The sequence below is a fragment of the Nipponia nippon genome, unplaced genomic scaffold (genome assembly GCF_047370975.1).
Source record: "Nipponia nippon isolate SJK-2023a ecotype South Korea unplaced genomic scaffold, ASM4737097v1 scaffold_10, whole genome shotgun sequence".
Lineage (NCBI taxonomy): Eukaryota > Metazoa > Chordata > Aves > Pelecaniformes > Threskiornithidae > Nipponia > Nipponia nippon.
Genome location: NW_028262291.1, coordinates 18849603 through 18873231, shown reverse-complemented (window position 1 = coordinate 18873231; position 23629 = coordinate 18849603). Strand labels below are relative to the sequence as shown.

General features: G+C 42.8%; 1 protein-coding gene across 1 annotated transcript in view; it reads left to right on the top strand.

Moving 5' to 3' along the window:
- The window catches only part of BRSK2 (BR serine/threonine kinase 2), a 326660-nt gene that overhangs the window by 223648 nt on the left and 79383 nt on the right, over positions 1–23629 (top strand). The window contains exons 6-7 of the mRNA XM_087745783.1: positions 10737–10877; positions 20171–20287. Coding sequence (XP_087601909.1) covers positions 10737–10877; positions 20171–20287 — 258 coding nt within the window. The remainder of the gene's footprint in view (positions 1–10736; positions 10878–20170; positions 20288–23629) is intronic.

Here is a 23629-nt window from a genome sequence, read left to right as displayed (position 1 = left end):
GCCTGGTATGGGGTAAGCCCAGAGTTGTTTAAGCACTTAAATTACTGGTTCATAATGGGGAATTATCAATGAACTACCAAAATTTGTGCATGCACCAGTCATTTTACCTAACCAAGTTCAGACAGTCAGGAATTTTAGGGAAATGTAAATAAACTAAGGGAATGAGCAAGGTGATAACAAAGTTGATCACAAAGTTTTGGTGTGTTCTGTAATGCATATTGGAGGGGAAGCACTCCTTTGGTCATATGGTTTCTGCATTGCAAATGAACTGTGAGAACCTGGGTGATGGTCCCTTTCTCTCTGTGCTATGTATAGAAAAGGTCTTTCCTGAATTGGCCCTAGATAGAGTTTGTGTAGGAACTGGAGAGGAAGATGGAGTTCGTACACTGTTAGCAACACTACCACTGTGACTGAGCAGGAGGTTCTCATTAGCAGACTTGTTGAGGATTAAATAAGAGGAAACATGCAAAGCCCAGTCCTTCATGAGTGAAGTGGTTGGCTCGGATTTTTTCTAGGAAGCACTCTTATGCTTTATTCTTAAATCTCTGATATGTACATTTGCTGCATTTTATGCAATAAATTCAGCTTTCCTTTTGATCTTAGAAAAGCAATTGTACCACTGTTGGAGGAGCTGTTATCATGGCAACCTAAGTGCCATCATATAGTCCACAGGAGATGGACCTTCCGTTTCCAAAGGGGATAAAGCTGACTGATACAGTTTTGCTGCAGAACTCCCAACAGGGGTGGCATTATCCATTTGATCTCATTTGATTAGCTATTTAGTTTAAATTATCAGGGGTTTGGCAGAGAGTTGGAATGAGATAGAATAAAGACATCCTAGGACCACTCCATGCCCTTTTCTTTCAGATGTTTATGCTATTTTTCAATTCCCTTTCCATCAATGTCTGTGTATATATATATATCTGTAAATTTCTATTTACAGGTATTTGTATATATATGTATAGATTTATATGGATTGATTTTCAAATCTTCACACTTATGACTTCAAATTTTCAAATTTTGTGGGAGCATTTATTTTAAATCTCTATATTGTCCAACTTGAACACCATTTTACATAAGAATCTTGAGAGAAGGAGTGGACATCAGAATATTGTTCTCTGAAATGCGCCATGCATTCATCAGCTCTTTTTCCAAGCACACGTCCCTTTCTCATCATTCAGCCGTACAGTGCTATCACTGGGCAAGTGCCCAGGCTTCATTGCAATGTACACAACACACCACCTCCTGATTTCAGAGGTGAAGGTGCTTCCCAGTGAGCCAGATAACAAAATTAAAATGTCCTCCTACCCGTGCACAACTCACGTTTCTGGCTTAAACAAGATCAGCTGACAGCAGGAGTCAAAGTCTTACAACTCTGGTGGTGTCTGCAGAGGCATTCATGCTGCCAGTCCTCTCCTGCAGGGTTTTCCTGTAATTCTGTTTATTTTTGTTGAAAACTAATTGTGGGGTGCCAGAGGATACAAGCAAGAGAAAAAAGGGTTCTGCGTGTTCTTCTGTTATTGGTAACCCAGGACTTTGACATTTGATCCATCTGCGGGGAAACCTGTCTAAAGGCAGAAGGAGGGTTCAGAAAGTTGGAGCGGCTCCAAGGGCTCAGTGCTGAAAATTAATTTTGTGGTAGGTATGCTTCTTGGTAGTCTGGTTGTGGCGTGTCAGATGCTGTGGATAAAGGAAAACAAAATAGAACAGGATTAGAACACAAAATTATGTTCCACCTGAGCCTTGATTAGAATTAAGAGAAGTATTCATAACCAGCTACTTTGACCCCTTTTCTTCTGCTGTTGACTTGTTTTAGTACTGTCATGAATTACAAGCACGTGTAGCCAAAGGAAAGCCAGTCAGCTGTAGGAGTGGAGCCAGCCAGCACATGCGAGGTTTTGAGTCAAGGGTGGGCCTGGAGATGAGGAGCTGGCTAGAGGCCAGGGGAAGGGGAGGGGGTGCTGCACTGAGGACAGGTGTCACCACTTGCAGGAGGGATTCCAGCCTGGCACAAAGCAGGGCTTGCACAGAGGTGGTAGTGATGATTAATACTACACCTGTGCAACACGGTTTTAATACGCTCTCCCTAAAAGCCTGACTGTATCTTCTGCTCACAGCCTGACATGTGCGCTTGCATACCATCCAGGCCATGGTGCTGGGCTTTGGAGAAAACAGGCCCATAGTGGAGCAACTCTGTGATGTAAGCAAAGGTCAAAGGGAGATGTAGCTCCAGAGCCACAGTGCGTTTATGTGCCTAATTTCTCTTTCAGGCTTTGGTAGGCAATGTTCTGTGTGTCTGGGCCCTAGTTGTTAAAGGAAAGGCCACTTAGCTCTGAAGAATAAAACCCAAAAGTATATGGTCACCAGCAGAATTGCAGCAGTGAGCTGATGGGTGTTGTCTCAGATCTGCCCATCCTGTGCTGAGGATCTCTCTGGCTGGATCCATTCCGTATCGTGTGCCCAAATAGGATGGCTGCTGCAGTGCCTGGGCATGCGTGACTACACACCATGAAGGCACTGCTCAAAACACCTTTCATCCCCAATAAATCAAAGATACAGAGTGGAACAGCGTAATCTCCTACTACCTCTCTTTTCCCCAAAAGCCCCAACCTGTTCATGTTCAAATGTAATGGGCAATCAAATACAATCTTCATTCAAACAAGCAGACTAGAGTTAAAATTGTCTTTTGGAAAAAAAAAAATCTAACGCATGCACATTTTCTTGCAGGCAAGGAAAAAAAAGTAGAGTTCCTGGTCTGGTGCCAAATTAGGGTTTAAAAATTCATGCCCACCATAAGAATTTATATAACTTCTGAATAATTTATAGGTTGTGCCAATAACAAGGGGCTTAATATCTGATAGAGATTATTTAATCAATAGAAAACAGTGCAGTGAAAAAGCTGTCAAAGAACTATAACATGTCAATCTGGGCTGGGCAGCTTTTAACCTCTTCCTTGCTACACATATGTCTGTTCATATATATGTATGGAAGGACATTTTGCAAATGGGGTGGTAGCATGGGAGAGGAATCACCAGGACTTTTTTCTTCTACAGGCTTTTCTTCGGCAGTCTGCCATTCCAGACAGATCCCTTGCTGATTCACCAGAGCTTTGAAATGTAATGAGTTTTCTAGCTCTTAGCTGAATTGGTCAAAAGGAGTAGTGAGTTTCTCATGAATAATCTGCCAGGGATTGTTGGTTACTGCAAGATGGTTCAGAGTTCATCAAGACTGGCGGCAGTGCCTAGCACATGCCATTTGTGATGCAGCTGTTTCCATTTGTGTTTGATTCTGTGACCAAACTTCAAGAGGTTTTTACAGATGTGGGCACTAATAAACATAGGGACAGAAAAGAACGAAAGATGTATCTGTCTTTATAAAGGAGATTCCTACCTGACTTGTGTTCCTGGCCTCAGTAATTGCTTAGACATCTGCATCAACTCCGAAGTGTCTTGATCCATGCCGTGTTCCCCAGTTTTAGGATTATGCTCATGATTTTCATATAATAATCAACTATTAAGTGATAAAACAGAGTAATTGAGCTGCTCAGCAGGTGTGGGCATTTCATGAAACGTCTTACCTATAGGCATCACAAAACACTAAACTCTTGAGCACAGAGGAAGCAACCAGGAACTCTCCTGATTTTTCTTGTCCTTGTGTGTATCTCTTTCTATATAACTGCATCCAGGTTTTGCATCTTGCTGGAGTGCACGCCTGAAGTTGTGCATCTTAAGAGCTAGCCAGTGCCACATGAATATCCAGTCTGTCTTCTGGCATAGTAAAAGTCCTAGAACATCCCTCAATGGTGTGTGATGGTACCCAGTGGCACATTCAGGCTTATGTAGAAGACCAGCCTACTTGTTTAGGTTTAAGCGAGGTTGTGCGTCATATGTGTAAATATCGCACCATTTAACAAAAAATGGCTTATTAACTGGTTCCCTAACAGATAACTAATTGCATGCCCTGATGAACAAACCTTCTATTGCCTGACCAAAACAAGAAGCTGTGTGAATTGACTATCATTCCCAAAGCACCAGGGAGTATTTCTCGTTACTCTTATTTTTTTGCATTTATAATACTTAGCTGAAATACATTGTGGTTCAGTATGAGCTTTCATCTAAAGATCTCTATCCATTTAATGCTTTAATAATAATAAATACATTTGTATTGCCCCAGAGGACCTAATTCATGTAGCTGTGAATGTCTCATAAATTGTCTTCATCTATAAGGCTGAGAAAACAGGAGTTGCCTACCCACACTGGGATGTATAGTGAAGGGCCGCTGCGGGCACTCCCATCTGGCAAGAATTTAAGTATTTCACACCATTCTTGCTATTGGCTTAAAGACAGCTTTTCGTTCTTTACGGATGATGACTGGTGTGTTTGGGGTTTTTTTGTTATTTTGCCATAAATATCTGGTAATGCATGGTCCTGGTGTTCTCTGTGCCAGTTAGTCTTTCTTTAACAGCATTTTTCCAGGCATTGCTCAGAGCCGGGCTGTTTCTCTTGTTACACTCCCGCTTTGGAGGTAGCATGTAGCTGCCTTGCCTCAGTGAGAGCTCTGTGAGTTATTCGTCAAAGCTCTCTACAACTTGAGCAAAGGCACCCTTTAATAAGTTGTAGCATAGTCCACCAGATAGGAAGGAGAAATCATCACCAAAAGTGTCTTTGTTGCTGTTTTAAGTGATGTCTTCATAGTATTGTAGCGCAAAGGCGATATGGTCATGGAGAAGACCTTGCTGTGCTGGCACTGGACAAGAATGGGACAAAAACAGAGCCTATGCCCTAGTCAGCTTACAATCCAAAACACAAAGCAACTGTTGGAAAAGTTGTGATGGGGAAGTCCAAGCTGTTGTCAAGCATCACAGCAAAGAACAGTCTTCAGGAAGGAGCTGAAGAAAAATGATGCTGTAGCTCTGTCATTAACAGTGATGCTCTTCCAAGTGTAGGGGCGTGTTGTGAGAGCACAGAATTGTTTGCCTGGATATTTAACAAGTGGATGCTGGAACCTGGCTTTGGAGGCTGATCAAAGACAGAAGTCAACCTCAAAGGCCAAGGAAGAGATCCTAGATCGGTTACAGAAGGGGCTACAAGGTATCTAGAAGTGGGGCAGCTAGTTCATGTTAGATATAGTATAAAAAAAGGAGACAATGGAAGCTTGGAAGGAGTGGTCGAAGTGGAAAGCTAAGAAAAAGATATTGCAGTGATGATGATCTGATATCTATTTTGAATCACCAGCAATGGGGCAAGAATGTATTTATCAAAGTGAAAGAGATGATGATGAATTAATTTAGATGCAAGATATCTAGCTAAAATTAGACGTGAAATTTTAGCCGTGTGCGTGGATAGGAAAACTATCATCTTAGTGGTATAACAGAAAACATCTACAAGATACCAGTACAACCAAGTTGTAAGGACCTGAAGAAAGCCTGAGTCAAAGGTAACACCCTCACTACAAGCATGAATTGTAATCAAACAAGCAGTATTGCCCCTAGGGGTAGAGAAAAGAAGAAGTGGAATGGGGTTGTGAGGCTAAGAGTTCTGTTTTAGCCTTGCTGTGTTTGAGCTGATGGTAGGACAACCAAAGACGTTAGAGATGAAAACCAACATCTTAGTTTATTCACGAGAAAAGGAAGAAAACTGTACTGATTTTTTTATCTGTGTCTAAATTTTGCAAATTTTTTTGTGTGTTTTGGGGCAAAAGTCACGGCTTTTTGTTTTTGACTTCTGGTAGTGTCATCATAAATCTTCACAGCCCTGTCAGGTAGTTAGTGTTGCTGGATACAACCAAAAAATATGGTGCTTATAGACAAAATTGTTGTTGATCATCGGATATTTATTGATCATTCCCAGGGGAAAATGGACCATCCTCTGTGTTTATAGGAGTGCTACTGACATGGAGGATTTGGAAAAGACTAAAATGACTTGAAGGATGCAGGAATGATGTGAAACTGGTGGGCTGTCACATCTTGTGATCCCCAGAATACAGGCAAGTTGGGGTAATGAGGAGGAGAGGCACAGTGCTTTTTTTGTTAAATTTCCAGTCTAAGCTACAGAACAAGCCACAGTCAACTGTGGGGAGGCTACTGTGAATTAGAGAGCACTGGAGTCTGTGCTGGTTCCCGGTATAGCGAGAATCTGAGGGGCACAGAGGTAGTTTAAGACTACATTTCTCCACATTCATCTTGGCTACTCCATCTCTTTCACATGCAGAAATCATCCCTCCTTTGCTATATTGTTTAGTTTTCATTATTACTTCTTTACTGTTTTGGTTCCTGAAAGAGTAAATAAAATGAACCAAAAAGAAGGAAAGAAAAGAACCTAGGATTATTCTAAGCTTGCTTTTATAAGCTGCGTGCATGTCTCTGATATGATAGGTAGTAGGTCATTTGAGGTTAGGAACTTACAGCTTTTATTGGGAAGGGGGTGATGATGGGAAGCAGATGGAAAAATGGCAAAGGGAATAGATAGAATGCTGCTGCACACAATCTTCTCTGCTCCTCTCCAATAGATGAAATTATTCTTGTATTAAGCATTCAGCTTCTTTGTCTTTAAAGACCAAAGTCTTGTCTCCTTCGAGCTCTGAAACTTAACCAGAGATTTTTTGTTTTGTGTCTTGGCTTGTAGCAGGGACATGAGATATCATGCAAGATGTGGACCTTGGTGTCTTTATGAAAGCAAGCTGTGGCCTGTGAAAATTTTTGAAACGTCTTAAGGAATATATCTAGTGAGGAAAACCAGTAATTGAGAATTTCTTTTTAACACCACATGCACTTGGCTTCATATTGAGTTGCAGAACCTGATGTTTTCTTGCTTTTCCAGTGTCCTAGCAAGCAGAGAGGAAATTGGTGGTGGGGACAGCATGGAATAGAAGGCACAAGGGACCGCAGGTGCTAATCGCAGCTGTGATACTGCGTGACTGTAACCCTGGACAAGTCACTTTGCTTCGCAGTTCCCTATCAGTAAAGAACAGGAGGTTAATACTTGTAATGCTTCTCTCATGTGAAATGCAAGGATTAGAAGAGCTGGTGTGTGTCCAGGGTATCCAAGATGTGAGAGCTAAGTGCTCTTACAGAGTCTTTTGTCCTAATATAGCTCTAATATAGGGAAGGGGAAACTCAGGAAAATACTTCTTAGTGTTTTTCTCCCCTACGGGCTCTGTGTTACTTACCTTCTCCTACATCCTCCAAGAGCTGGCGTTGGCATACTTCCAATCCTATAGCACTTTGCTAACGTAAAGGATTTCAGAGGCTGATGTGGACTCAGGAGATCTGGATTCTTTTCTGTGCCACAGATTCAGAAAAGATGTAGTGTCTGTATGCCTTATTTTCCAGTGCCTGGAATAATGCTCTTTTTTTTCCTTTGCTTTTTCTGTTTGGCTTTTCAGAGTGTGTATTCTCTTCTTTTATGGAGTCACTGAGACACAGTCACACACACACAGTTAGGTGGATAGGTACAGATATACAGCATTTAGTGGGGATTGTGTAAGCCGTACAGTGATAGTTAGAATTGGTGCAACACTTGGAAATGTTTAAACCCCTATTGCTGGCCTGTTTGGAAATAACATGTGTACTACTACTGTGCCATGTAATGTGCCAACAAAACATTGGCTTACACAGAGATGGAGGCAGGTGCTGAATTATGCCCTTGTTTAATCGAAAATCTCCTAGTTGGGGGCTATCCTAAAAAAAAAACGCATCGTACTGGAGGGAATAGGGTTGGTGGGTGACCAGCTGCAAATCCGAACTCAGAAATCCTAGCTGCAACATAACCACGTAGTACTTGTGGAATTATCCCTGCAGCATTTATTTCTTGCACTTGACCACTGGGGAATGTGTTTGTCATCCTTCTCACTCCTGTCACGTTGGGGGCTTTGTCAGATCAGAATACATCGTTGCTGTGCTTCTCTGTGTCCCTTGACTTGTCATAGGCACAAATCTTTTTCAAATGTTCTCCCCTGTTCATTTCCATTATTATATCTGGTGCTTCTAGGTGGCAAGCAAAAATGAATAACCTTGTAAATGCTTCCTGTCTTTCAATTTGTTTTATTTTTCATACAACGTGTCAGTGCATTTTTGTTGAGTGTTTTTAATAAGATGAAGTTGATGAAAATAAATTGCCTTGCAGTTCCTGCTGTGGGTGACAGAAATGCTGGGTCTGTAATTTTCCAAAACTGTGCATTTGAAACCAGTGTGGAGGGTGTTCTGTATGCCTGTAACTGCAATCATCTTCGTAAAATACCTCCCAGGAAAAGAAAGCAGCTAGCAATTTGAATCTTGGGGGCAAGATGCACTACTGTATCCAGCTTCTGCTGGGTACAGTGAGAGAAGGAGCTGTCAGGGAGAATTTTAAGATTGATTCTGTGTCAGGCTTGGGTCTGCCATATGGGATAGTTAGCCAGATCTGTCTCTAGTATGAGAGGGAGAATAGGTTATATAGCAAACCCTCTTACCAGAGTGTCTGTTAGCCAAGGCTTGGAAAGTGAGGATTGGGACTTGAAAATGTGGACATCTCAGTGCCCATGGCTACTGCATATCGGCTTTCTTCTGAGCGGTTCAATGTCTTGCTCAAAAAGTGTAATGCAAATAAATGGTGATCTCCATATTACCAAGGTGTATTCAGTAGACAGTCTGGTAAATACTCATCTCTTTCTGGAAAGAAGATAACCCATGTATTCCAAATGTGATTTTCAAGTCAAGATTTTTGTCTTTTTTACTCATTTTAATGAAAAAAAGGTCAATATTACCGTATTTCTTGTAACTGTTTCTATTTTGATAAAAAATGCAGAATATACCATTTTAATTCCCTAAAGAATTTCGTTTTGTTGTCCACTTTTTTGTGCTTTTGTACTACTTACTTAGCTGGCAAGACAATATTAATGTCCATCTCGTACTGCATTCTCTGCTGCATTTCTGTAAGGCAAGGAAATGCTTTCTCCTTGACATGTGGAAGTCACACAGGAGCTGGTGATAGACCAGGAGCTCAGGTCCCACTTTTGCAACTTTAAGGCTGATGCCATTATCATTATGCCAATTTTACTTTCCTCAGAACAGCTTTTACTCCTTTTACTGTTCCATCTTTTTGGAAACATTGCAAACAGGAATAATTAAGCCCCCAAATTTATAATGATCTTCTCCTCTTTCCATTTCAAATTTAGAAATTTTCTTTGAGATTATGCTGCTTGAGGTACAGAAAAGACAGTATCCTGGATTAACTATTTTCATTGTCCACTCAAATTTGAAGAGTTGGATTAATACTGGTAATAAACCTAGCTTGCTGTAAAGCAAAGCATTGAGAGGTAGGGATCATATTGCACATACTGGTCTGCAGTGCCGTTGGGAGGAGGGGACAGAGAAGTACACTCAAAATTTGGAAAAATACCTAATTCTTGTTTGCAAGTTTTCTGGTGATGTCTCTCAAACAAACTGCCAAAGGTTTGAATGCCCTGTTCACCCTTGCATTGTTGCTTTACAAAAACCACCTTTCAGATCACATGCCTTGCTGTGCAACCCTGAAACTCAGTTCAAAGGAGTTAGGCAGTAAGGTTTCTGCCTCTCTTGCAGGGTTTAAACCAGCTAACAGAGCCAAAGAACGAAAGTTAATTTTTAGTAAAAATAATAATAATTTGTTGTTTATATATGTCATTTCAGATTCTGAATAAGTAATCTGGCTGCATAATTTCTTCATTCTGTATTAGAATAGCATATGCTGGGCAAACAAGCAAGGAAACAGTAGAGCACAAAATCACAACGGAGATGGAAAAAGTCCATGGAGGTTTCAAGCAATCCTCTTGCCAATAGAAGTCTATTGCATAGTCCATATTATATCTGGTTTATTTTTAAATGGTTCAGTTGACAGTGTTCCTGCCACTTCCCTGGGGAAACTTTCATTCCCATTATTAGGCAGCATTTCCAGAGATTTATACTAAGTTTTCCTCCGCATGGCTGCCTTTCATTACTCCTACTTAAAACAACAAGACAGTCCATCCATGGCAAGTCCTTTCCTTCCAGAAGATTTCACTTGTCTCTCTATGACTGCCAGGAGTGCTATGTGAGGTCTGGGCTTTCTTCTCTTGCTCGTAGGTTCCCGTTGTGCTGCATTTATTCACTCGGTGTCATATTTTTCACGTGTGAGTTGCAAGAGAGAGCAGCTACTTCAGCAAATCACTGCTGTTCAGCCGCAAAAGCTGAAGCCCTTACATAGGCTGCACACATGTGGTTCTTTTTATCTTTTTTTCATAATTTAAACTATTCACCTTTTTTTTTTTTTTTAATTCCTTCTAGTTTGTTGACATCTGTCTGGTTCTCAGGTGTCCAAGACAGAACAGTATGCGAGTGCAGCTTTGCCACAGCTGTTTTATAAATGTCAGCTTGGTTAAGGGACCTGAGGCTTCCTAGTATGCAGTCTCACTCCACAGTAGCTTTAAGAGCTTCTGTGAAAGCTTATACCTGATTATTCTCTTCATCCCCTCCTGGTCTTTTGAGTCATTTTTAGCTTCCAAATTATCTCTTGCTATTATATTGAACACTGAATCCAACAGTGGCATGTCTGAAGTTTGCAGAACCCCTGTTAAAAATATTAATCACTCCTGATTTTAAAATTCTGATTCTCTTCCACTGTTCTTTCCAGAAGCGTTCTCCTTGACCGTGTGTAAATAGAGGTGTTTGTATATAACTCTGTGTGTGTGAGGGGGTTGGTATGATAATGTGCTTACAAAATCCTGGCTTTGTTATTTTCTAGGTATTTGGTGCTAGAACACGTGTCAGGTGGGGAGCTCTTCGACTATCTCGTAAAAAAGGGAAGATTGACACCAAAAGAAGCCAGGAAGTTCTTCCGACAAATCATCTCTGCTTTAGACTTCTGCCATAGTCATTCAATATGGTGAGTACAGCCATTTCCAACAGGAGTTACCTGTTACCTGCACAGAATAAAGGGATCTTATTTCTTGATACTTTTACTTACTATTAAGTAACTGATGTTGTAAAGCTCTAAAAGCATTGTGTAAAGTGCTGATGTGTTTTTTAATTCTTGGCCATCTGTGAGACAGTGTGCCAGTCAGAGATAGACTTTTCATGGAGAAGATTGTCCGTCATTTCTCACTGGAGGAGAATTTATTTACAGGGAATGCTTTAACCAGGAAAACCAAAAACACCGAGGAAAAGCAGTTTAATTTCCATCATTCTTGGGCCACTTGCTAATAACTGAAAATTACGTGCACTATATCAAAATGAATCCCTGAAGAAACGTGGGACAATGGTGAATACAGCAAAGTCATTTTATGGCTTCCTTCAGTTTTTGGAAACCTGCTGGCTTTTGGCAGCCTTCACTGAGTCCGTTCTGGGCATTTGAGTCACTGTTGCCTTTAATTTCCTTTCCAGTAGGGAAGAATTTCCTTGATCTGGCTGCTATTGATACTCACTAACTCCATTATATGATTTAACCATCAAGTGTGGTTTAGCCTGTGCTTTCAGGTGGTGTTTTAAATTGGACCAGTTTTTCCTTCATCTTCAGCAAGTTTAGGTAATTTAAATTATACTGAAATCAAGTTGTTATAATCAGTCTGAGCACAGAGTTTCTGTATAGCTGCTGATCCATAACTGCCTGCTTAGTTCTCAGAAATGCAGCTCCTCGCAGTTACATTGGCTGGGGGAGACCATTTACATTATGTCTGCCTGGCTGCTTCTCCATAGCCACAGACAGCCGCAGATCCCCCCCTCCAGGAGGCCGAGGGCCACTGATAGATACTGCAGTAGTTGGCTTTGCATAATCACTGTGCGATTACTTCTCAGTAACCATACAGTGATTTTCTGTACCCCCAGTTTTGTGCTGAGAACTCGCAAACCAGACGTCCACAGCATAAATGGCCACAGCAAAAATGGATGCCTAAATATTTAACTTGCTCTTCTAGCCCCCTCCCTCTACGTCTCTGACTTATTTCAACAGGAAATATTAATCTGAAAGAGAGCATATTTCTAATAAATGGAAAGGGAAATAAGAGTCTTTCTTGAGGATATATTAAGAAGAGTATACTGTTAGCAGAAGAGGCAGTTTGAAGGTGATGGATCTGGGTGAGAAGGTCCTGAGGACAATGCCTACCTGGCACAGGTAGGGTTACAATAGTCAAGAGAAATTCCCAGAGGAGCCGAGAGCAGGTTGCGTGCCCTAACTAGAGGATCTAAGTTTTCTCTGTTGGCAGAGACCTCTGACAAGTTTTATGCTGCGAATTCTACAACTTTTCTTCCCTGCTAATGAACTGGGTTGAGTGATCATGACCTTCTTATAATCAGCATAATCCTTGGTAGGTTGTATAACTGTTATTTTTTATGTATACTGGGCAGTGTAACTACTGGTGGATTGCATACCTACATGTTTCTGTTCCCTACTTGGCTTAACACTTAGAGACCCAATCCAAGAAGACTCAAAAACGTTTAAGTACAACTGAAGAGAAATTATTTACTATTCCAAAATGAATATTCCAGAGAAATCTCCATTGGGGTAGAAGTTTCTAGGGAAGTACGCATATATAGACATACATACTAGTCCTTTGGGGTTGTGATGGATGCCTTTTGATATGGCAGACTTTAATAAACTGAGTGAGGATCGTGGTGAGGCTGTCAGACAGACAAGCACCTCTGCAGGTTTAACGATATGTGGAATTTCCAAGCAGAGTGCACGTCTCTCTTGAGGAATCCGTTTTCTTCTGTTAAACGTATTGGATTGTGGGCAGTAGTCTTGTTTAGAAGTAAATCCCCTGTCTCCTTGCCAACTCCCACTCGACTAGCATCTAGTGCTGAATAAGTTAGCAGTAAATCATAAGCTCTCTTCCCTCTGGGTCACTCTGAGACTTGTGTGGTCTGTGTTATATTAGACTCTATGTTGTATTCTGGACAGTTATCGTTAAAACTTTTTGAAAATCAGAGCATGCATAAATATATGTGTGTGCATGTGTGTGAGTATAAAAGTTAATGTGCTTTCCTAAGCAATGAAGCCTGACCTTGTCCTGTCGTGGGGCAGTGAAATGACAAATCATCTCATCAGCCAGGTTATCCAGTTATGACCACGTTGAAAAATGAAGGCTTCTGCTTTGGTTAATGACTAAATGTGGGTGCCTCTAACCTACTGGCAGAATAGATTGATAGCCCGGTGTCCCCAGCCCCATCTCATTGTCCCATCTTCTTCCTCTACCTCCCAAAACACTGTGAAATATCTGTGGCTTACTTTCACAGCAGTACATAACCACATTCAGCTTTCACTGCTCAAAATGTATTGATGCACCAGGATTCCCAGATCAAAGAATCAGAAAGGATTCCTCAATCAGTAAAAGGCTCCTGCTGCTGCTGTTGGAGAGATCACCTGTGTCCGAGAGGTGTTTTCAAACAAGCAGCTCAGACAAGGAAGCAGAATAGGCTTGGAGCTTGAGTCTGGTTTTGTGTCATTTTAAAAAAGTATGAGCTTTCTGTTCTTATTTTATTTATTTATTTTATAAAAAGTGAGGGAAGATTTGATGTGCCTTGCTCTGAGGTGCAGTCACTCACGGGGTTTTGTGGTACAGGTTGGCCATGGGGGAAAGCTTATAGGTAACCCACTGTAGGGTTCTCTAAGGACTTTTCTGTGCTGTGCCATGCTAGGGACCCACAGGCAACTGTGGGTGCGAACAGACAGCACCGTGCAGAGGTATTACATGGGATCCTGCAAACAGCGTATCTGTGTTACCTTGCTGCTTTGCCTGAGCTGGCAAGCAGAGCAGTTAGCTCAGTGATGCAGCATTATTGCTTCTGCTTCCAGCTCTTCCTCTGTGCTAGCTCCGAGGGCTCTGCACCATGCTGCAGTGCCTGGAGCAGATGCACTCAGCAGTGGTGCAAGAAACGACAGAGGAATCTGGGGTTCCTTGGACATGTGAGATCATTCTAGCCTAGGAAGTTTTCTTTGGACATAACTGATGGGTTTTTTTCCTAAGCTGCCATTCACCTAATGCTGGGTGTCTGCTCTCCTAAATTCAGAGCCTTTAAGATGTCTCAGCTGGGTGCCCCAAAATCAATAGTCCCTTTTAATATCCTGCCTCCGTACTGTGGGAGAGCTCTCAGCTAATTCAGTGCCGGCTATATTTTCTGTCAGAAACAATGTAGGAGCACGTATCGGGGTAGGTCGCAAATCCTTGCTTTCCTCAGGAAGAGTCTCTTTTATCTCGAGCGAGGGAATGCTGCAGCGCCAACGGAGGGTGGGAGCCGGGCGAGGAGAGCTGGCGGGCGCCTCATTGGCTGGGTGTGACATCACCGGCAAGAGCTGGGATTGGCGGCATGCGTATTTTGTGTGTGTTGGGTTTTTGCTTTGGTCAAGCTCATATTTGGTGTCAACTCACAAGCTGACAAATAAAAATATGATTACAGAAAATGCCCCGTGGCAAACCTTATTATGGCTTCAGAGATAACAGATAATGCCAATTACTGCATGGGGCATTGGTGACATTGAGAGGAAATCCCCTGCAGTAATGAGCAGCGAGATGATTATTTCATTTTATTTTTATTTTGGTTGGGTTTCATTTTGTGTTTTTTTCCCGAGCATGCACAAGAGGCAGCTAAGGCAGGTTCTTTATGAATATTGATAAATGACAATTATGAGGGCCCTTTCTCCTTTCACTGCCTGGGGCTGTGCCTGCTTGAGTACGCACAAAGCTCTTGGTGAAGTGTGTCTGTGTGTGCATGCGTAGGCATGGGGGTGTGTGACTTAGAGGGCTGAGGCAATGAATAAGAGCTTTGTTTGACTTTGCCTTGTGTTCTTCCCCTCAGTGCAGGGGGGGATGAGGCTCCTTATAAAATAATGCTTCAAGATTTCACAGCAGTAGTGCCAAAAGCTCTGGTATATTCCTGCAGGCAGGAGCTGCAGACCACTGTCAGTAAAAGAAGCACGCTTCTAGGGAGAAATCTGGGGTGTCTTCAAGAAACAGAGAAAGCTGAAGAATGCCAGGTGCCATGTTCTGTCAGATAGTGCACGCTCCTAGTGACTCCCACTCTGCCTTGTTTCATTTATAAGGAGCGTGGTATAGTGTTCTGCAGGGATGGCCTATCGAACACTTAAGACTGCAGCAGCTGGACAGTTTGAAATCATGATGCAAGGCCTCCAAATGTGAAACTGGTCTAGAAATTGTGGAATTTAATAAGGTTGGTTTCTGGGGAGGGGAGTTCTGGTCCTTGAGTCTTTAGGTTTTCAAGTTTTCTTTCAGATCATCAGAAGTGAGGAAGGTACCTTTTTCCCCTGTTGAGAGCTGAGGTTCACCAATCGTTGCCTGAATCCAGGAGTTTCAGTTCTGTGATTGAGACTGACTCTAAAACAGTGAGAAATTTTCGAATTTCCCTTGTATAGGGAACCAGAGAAAACCCATCAAGTACAGCAGCTGCAATGCCAAAGGCAAAGTTACCAGCTCAGCTAAAGTCAGAGGACATGTATTTTTGTAAGTTTAGTTCTTTAAGTAAGCCACTGGAAACTCAAAAATGGCATAGTCTTATTGTGAGCATAACCAGGTAACATTCTCTGGCAAGCACAGCAGTGGTGATCAGACCTGACAGTCTGTTCTGGCTTTGAAATATATGTTTTGAGGCAACATTGGTAGGAAAGAGCAATATATTTTAATAGATCAATGGAAATAATTGTTAAAAAGCAAGCAAGGTTTTATGCATACAAACCCTTCTCCAGGTCTCCTGATATGTTTATAGATGTTGTCCTTTTTCCTAGTTATAACTATATTTATTTGTTCTGCAGAATTCTGTGAAAACTTACTAAATTTGAGCATAGCAACCATGGCTCTAAACAAAGATTATTCTGTAGGTAGATACAAGTTACACATTTGGATATGATTTACAGAAGCAAGAGAAAATAAGATGAAGGGTTTTTTCTGCTCCAGAAAATTAAAAATATTGCTTCTGATACTATTAATTATTACTGATAAATTATTTGCGTCACATCAGGCATTTTTAAGAGGCATGCTGCAGAGCAATTATTCTGTGGTCTGGCCCTTCTGGGAGTTTGGGGTCAGTAAGAAAAGCATTTGCAAAGTAGCCAACAATTTGATTAGTACAAATGACCTGCAACTACTCCAATTAGGAGGCTTCTTGGGTTAGAAATCTGTGACCTACAATGAGTTGTCATAGAAACTGATATGAACATTTCAGCTCAAAAATCACTTTAAAATAATGGGTTAGTTCATCATCTTGTGCCAGGTGACATAGCTCCTTTGAATCCAAGATCTGGAGTCTGTCACTACACCAAAAATCTTCTGCCAACCTTGGGTGACAGGGAGAGAGTGTTTTACTTCTCTTTTTTATGTATGCTGCAACTGCCTGAAGTACAGATATGGGGATATTCCCAGAGCGGGAGGACGGACTAGAAAGGCAATGGAGGGAGCTAGAGGAGCTGTCTGAATAGCATCGCTGGGAGCAACCAGAAAGCAAGCGTGGCCAGTGCATAAGTGGGAAGCTGGAACATGTTAACACATATGTGTGCCTTTCATTTTCTATGCACCTCCTCCAAGAACTGTGCCCATTTCCATGGGACAATTTTTTTCAGAGCTTTCTCTGTATCCATCTTGTGCTGCAAGGGAATTGTAAAGCCTTTGTTGTAATCTGTAAAAGAGGGACATTGCGGAGTGTCTGACAGCGTGTGCTTCCCCTGTCATGGCTTGTTTAATGGCTCCCTTTCACTCACACACTCTCCCTTCAAAAGCCTGCCGTATGCGGGCTCCTGGAGCTAACTTCTTGCTCCATTGTCTTGACTGAGGAGCTCTGGGCAGTCTGTGGCCACCCTGGATCAGGGTTACACTGACTTCTGCAGTGCTGCATTTCTCTTTCATATTCTTTCTCAGCATATGCAGGGCTCAATAGGAGAGTTTGCCGTGTTTGTCTGTAAAGAAGCTGCTTTCTTCTCTTCTGATGTTCCAACCATGTGGTAAAGCCCCTACAGCTTTAGAGCCTTTAGAACAACGAAAGGGTAACGAGTCCTCTGTTCACCTGCAGAGAGAGGAGTTGATGCAGTCACATAAGACATGGAGAGCCAGAGAGATCAGCTGGAATGGGACCAAATTAAATGCATTTACTCTGCAATGTTGCATTAATGCCAAGTAATTACCACATACAGTGGGATTTTTGTTTTGTTTTGTTTCATTTTGGCACAAGAGAATTCTTTCCAAATATGAATGCATGAGGCTGTCCAGGCTGCTGGGCTCTTGGGTAAATTATAACAAGCCTTCCCTATTCCCATATGTTCCTCTCCCTTCCTTCTGGCATTTGAAAAGCTGGAAATACAAAGATGGGAAATGGAAATGCAGAGAGAAGTCTCATTCCCAGTGGCAGTGATACTGGTTCTGCCACTCTGGTGCAGACTCCTGGCCTGACTTCTATCCCCAGGATGCTGCCTTGGCAAATTCAAAGTGGTCCAAAGATGGATAGCAGAGAAATGTTCCAGCTAGAAGAAAATTTTCATTGGGGCATAAAATTCTCATGTGGTTGAATGTGCAAGCACTTCCTGATCCCACTGGCACCCTGATCTCTGAGAGGAGTGCTGCCACAATACAAAAAAAAAAAAATATTCAGGCTGCCATGAAATTCCTATGATAACCTTCCATACTGGGCACTAGGGACTGTGTTGAAAGAGGGATGGAGAAGGGTCAGAGAGATGCAAAACTGCCGTATCGCAGTTCTTGTATTTTAGGGCCCAGTCAGCGATAAATGTTGCGATTCTCAACAGAGTCCACACTCTCCTCTCTGCTCAGTGGGCAATAGTGAAGAGCTGATAATTTTTCTTGGTTATATTTTGGTGAGTGTCTGGAGAAAAAAAAAAACAACACTTTAAGGTCTGTTGCCACTCCAGATTTCCTTTCACACGTACTATCCCAGTCCCGCGAATCACCAGTTCCCAACTTAAGGCTTTCAAAATGCTCTCTGGGAGGTGGGTCAGGACCTCTGCCTAAAGACCACCGTCAGCCCATGTAGGCTGATCATTCATGGAAAAGCATTGCACAGCACAGTGAGGTGAAGCTTAATCCACATTTGGAATGTGGATGGTGGCACCCCCTTTTTCCTCTCCCTCTTGCAGTGGCTTTCCAAAAAAAAACTGAATACATTTACCACTTTATAGGAACCTCATTTTCCTACTTGACCCTCCCTAAAAACCCAGGCCTAAAACTGTGTTGTGGATCTCAGTGGATGGGAAGACAGGATCAAATGGGGAGGAGACTCCTTTCCGCCAGTGAATACTATACTTATTTTCAAAAGTGTCGTCCCTTCCCTTTCAGTACCTCTCGGTGGTCTGGGAGTGGGGCTGGTTCAAGGTTCACATACATTCTGCTCCAGCCAGGGCATGTGGCAGGTCTGTTAAGGCTGGTAGCTTTGAGGCATGGAAGGGGAGCATTTTTGCATTTCCTTTAGCTGCACTGTTTTCCTGAAATAACATGAGATGTTTTGTAGTGAGCATGCATCCAGGCTGGAGAAACGCTTGTGGACGTCCTGTGCTTAGGTCATGCTGTGCCTTGATCATTCCTTCAAGTTCTCTTCTCTCTGAAAAAAACCTGCATAATTTTAGGATAAGCAAAGAACTTCAGTTTCTAGGTACAAAAGGCACATGTCAGCAGTATGCCTGCTACAGACTAAACATGTACGAATGGTATCAGCCAGTGCACAAACAGCGGCTCAGGAACAGGCAGCGGCACCCTCAGCTTCTACCCCGTGTATCTGTTCAGCAGTCAACCAGGAGCAGTCTCCAAGACTGAAAAACCACCATAGCCGCTGAAAAACCACGCACAGTAGAAGGACATGGACTCAACTTGAGCTGTTGGGGGGCTTGTTTCATAGCATCAAACAAGCACCACTCACTTTACAGGGAGCTGTTACTTGCCACTGAGCCCTAGTCCTCAGACAGGAGAACTTCAGTGCATCTCCCCAGTCAGATGAGGTCTTCCCAGCACCCCATTAATGAAACCAGTTGTAAGATGAGAACTGTCCAGGACGTCTGGTGGAGGAAAAATTAAATCACGCACTACTGTCTCATTAGTGTCCAGCTTTCCTAGCTTACCTTAGGACTGGGGGCTCTTCATTTCACTGCTGGGGCTGGAGCATTTGGCAGATGTTGATGATCTTGCCTTTTGTCCAGGACTGCTGTCCTTGATGATGGCATTTAGGGGTTCTTTTTGTGGCCATTAACTTCTTCAGTCTGCCTAAAGAGCTTCTCTCATCTCTGTGACTCTTCAAGAGTTGCAAATAAAAAGAAAAAAAGCAAAGTGATCACAAGTTTTGTGCAAGATTTTTGTCTTTGGGTATAAAAGCAAGTAAATGTAATAGTTGCACAAAAGCACTTGAGTACTAAGAAGCAGACATGGGTGCACAGTGGTGTTGGCTGTGGGTAATGGCAAATAATAAATTAGTCAATATATGATACCTTTGATTTAAAGCAGGAGTTGCCATCCTGAAGATCATGGCTGCCTGGCTTTTCCCATGTTGCCAAATAATAAGAGAATTGAGCTGTGATGAAAAGGAGGGAATCCTCTCTCTTCCTTCCCACTGCTGGCACCCTCACTTATAAGCAGTGCTGGGTTGAAGGGATTTCTCCATCAGAGCTAATTACCCAAAATTATTTCAAAGCCATATGCCTACATAAACAAACTCCTAATAGGGGCTTTTTGCAGAAGCATTTACACCAAGGATTTTTTTTTTTTCTCTAGTTATCACTCATTTTGTTTCCTGTTGTTGACAGAATATATTGATGGTGTTGCCTCCTACCTTAAGGAGCTGGCATATGACGGAGTGTATCAGCCCTAAATCCAAGCTGAAATTCTCCTCCTACCTATTGCCCTTGGTCTCACCCTCAGATTACGTTGGTGTCACTGGAAGCTGAAGATGTTCATTTCCTGTCAGGGCACTGAAGGTGCCTTGAAAACAAGGTCTGCAGGAATAATTCTGCTTCTGATTGCACTCAAGCCTTGCATTCATCAGGAGTGGGCATTTGAGATATGGTCTAGAGTATCGCAAAGATTGGATCTTGGATACGTGTGTTCTCCTGCCTGGGACAGGAAAAAAAGTGAAATCAATTAAAATATAATAGGTTGGATGCTGTGCTGGATAAAGAACAAGTTTTGGAGTGGGAAAGCTGTTATGGATAATTTAACTCACATTTTGATCCTCTCTTTACAGCCACAGGGACTTAAAACCAGAAAACCTACTGCTGGATGAAAAGAACAACATCCGGATAGCAGACTTTGGGATGGCATCGCTGCAGGTTGGGGACAGCTTGTTAGAAACCAGTTGTGGGTGAGTGTCTCAGAACATATTGCAGAAATCAGTGATAGATTCCAGACATAAAAGTTGTCTATAGTAAGGGTTTCAATAAAGACCTGCAGACTTACACTGTGCATTTTTATTTCCCAGCAAGATAATAAATTGATATGATGCACGTAGTGTGTAAGATAGCTAAAAGAAGGGGGGTTTAAGTGCTTTACAGTGAAAAGCAGGCCTCTGTAGGTGTCACATATGGATATAAAAATCAAGGCTTTCAGGTTTTGATTCATCTGCATACACTGGTGTGTGTTTGCTTTCACTGGCCATATAATTTTTGGGAACCGAAAGTAGTAGTGTTGGCTGTTTTAAGAAGAGGCTTTAAAAATATTAGGGGGTGAAAAAAAGCCCAAATCTAGGGGTTCTGAAATGGAATTTGCATGTCCTGATTAGTCTGCCTGCTTGCAGCTCTTCCTGTTCATGCTCCATACTGCTTCAGTTTGGCTCACAGGCAGCATTGACAGGGAGGCAGCGGGGTCCTTTGCAATTACAAGCAGGGCATAAACGCAGATGCAAAGGAGACTGCTTGGAGGAATATTGCAGGGGCAATCTGAAAACATTTCCGTGGTAATTCAGTTGCCAGCAAGAGCTTTCTAGGAATTTCCAAGGGAGCCAGCAATAAGCCCAACAGCTGAGCAAAGCCTGGGTGCCTGGCCGGGGACAGGACGTGTTCTCTGGGGGCATTGCCCTCTCATCGCCATTGCCTCTAGGGGCACCACTGGACCATGCCCTCCCACCCCCACCCCTCCATAGCTATGGCTTGGTGCTGTGTTGACTGTGCAGGGGGCTGCCGCAGTGAGCTGTGGCAAGGGCAGCAGCTGCATCGAGCTGCTGCAGCCTGGCACCACTACGCCAGCATTTAGCTGTGTCTGAATTTGTTATAACAGTGAGCTCAGCAACTGGAGTTGCAGACAGTACCAGCAGATTTCCACCTCCTCCCATACAGACCTCTCTTCCTGGCCTTTGGTAGTGTGAATCTAATGACTCCAGCCCAGCCCCGTCCTCAGCTGGTTAGTCCATGTTTTTTCAGTCTGTGCTCTGAGTCAAGGCAATTCAGGGTAGACGTGGAGCCACCGTGGTTCCCTGTACAGCCCAGCCACTGCCTCTCAGTCCTGAGCTGTACGGCTCTGCTTTCCAAGTCATGAATAATGGATAGCAAAATTATTTGAAGTCCATGATGTGATTGAATGCTGGTTGATGAGTACACTGAGACCCACCCATTCCTTCATGTCCATGTCAAGTTAAGATTTGACCTCGTAACAGCACAGATGAAAAGCAAGGAGCTATGAGTCTGCACATCTGTTGCTTGCAGCTGCTTTCAAACCTCCCCTCTAGATTAGGAAATGAAGTCCTCCCTGCAGTTACCACAAAGCCTCTATACTGTTCAGACAAAATTTTCCCCTTTCCTTCCATGAAAAAAACAAGAGGAAGTATAAAAACCAACCCAGTCTCACATTGCCCTGTAGGATTTTTCAGACTCCTTGGGAGCCTCTCAGTAGGGTTCCTGTTCTTGTTAGCACTGGGCTCTGTCATCCAGGTCTAGAGTCTCAAAGGGAGACTTCCTTTCCATAAGCTGTGCTGGAATTCAAACCTCAATGCTTCAAGCAGAGCCAGCCCCCACACTGAGGCCTTAAAACGCGCTAATAAATCAATGGAATGGAAGAGACGTGCCTGTAATAAACAGAACACAGCAGCAATGCTATGATCTCCTACCTTGCAGATGCATTTTAAGTGTGGTGCCAATCACTAGGCCTCCGTGTGAGCTATTACACCACTTCATTAATTCTCCTGGCATGGAGCCCAGCATGGCTGATACTGGTGTCTTGTGATCTCTCTGGTTTGGGGGGTGAAGGGAGGAAGGAAGGAAGGAAGGAATATATAACAATATGCCACACTGTTCACAAAGAAGGGCAATCCAGTTATGACTCCCTTTCCCTTGGAGCACACACAGTAACCAACCTCAGAGCTTTTCAAGGCAACAGTTTTACCTACCCTTGTAGTTGGTACTTTCAGCCAGCATGAAAAGGAACAAAACAGAGTGAATCATGGCTGAGATACTGAGCTTTAATGAGATGCTCCTCTGTGCACCCAGAAGTTAATTTCCAGAATGGTTTTATCTGTGCTGTGAACACTGATAATGAGATGAAATTGTAACATTTCCATTGACAGTCACGCAAGGAGTCTCCAGGTATTTCTGTCAGTCAGAGTGGGAGGATCAGATGGGGTTGAGCTGTGAGATGCAGTTAACTTTGTCAGTACAGCAGAGCGGTTAGAGCACAGTCAAAAATTCTTTGCTGTCACAAGTGAACTGCTAAGTTTAGTCCAGAGTTTGAGTAGGCTTTAGGTCACCACAGAGGCTTGACTGGCCTCATGAAGATAATCATACAGCGTGAAGTATGCTGTATTGCATACCTCAGAGTCAGTGTTTTCTGGGAGCTACTCCTTAGATCTGCATGGTTTTCTGTAGCACTGATGGCTACCTGGAGAAAACAATAAAAGGTCAATCCAGTTGTGTTTGTGTAGGAGAGGGAGGTAAGGATGGACTTGCTGTTTCATTGACATAATTTGTCACTGACAGACTGCACATTGGGCCTTGATTGTAATGAATCCCCATTACTGGAAATGTACATTGCGCAAATCTGCATATACATAGCGCAGAGGAAAAAGCCATAGTTTTAAACATGTGTCTTTAGACCCTTGAGAGGAAGAGAAGCTTTGTGTAGGGTCTGCAGGAATAATTCTGCTTACTGCAGAAATTGCACAGCAAGGCAGTCTCATGGAGAGACGGTCCTTGAAATGCCAAAGTAACACAGTGAGTCTCTGCATTCCTCCAGGAGCAGGGGAGGTCTGTGAGCAAACAGCAGACAAGGAAGGAAGCGGAAGATGTGGTAGGATGCTGCCTCTATTATTTTAGATCTCTTCGGCTCTTCCTCCTCTTTACCCATCCAGGCAATGGCATGCAGAGACACTCCCCTGTCTCTTTTCACAGCAATTCTTCCCAGCATGCTGCCTTGCAGTGTTTCAGAATGGTAGATATTGTCCAATCTATCCTGAATTGTCACTAGGCAAGAAGAGTGAGTGCCTTATGGTTAAACCTCAGGACTGAGACCCAGGTGATCTGAGCTTGATTTCTGTCTCTGCTGAAGGCATTCAGGGTGGTCTTGGACAAGATGCATTACCTTTCCCTGCTTCAGTTCTCCATCTTAGCAAGTCATTGCAGTGCCCAAGTTGCTCTGAACATAAATTGCTGTCATTTCTATAGGAGTCTTGGAAAAGCAGGAAGGGTTGGGGCATTCCCTGGACCTTGTTCCCTTTTCT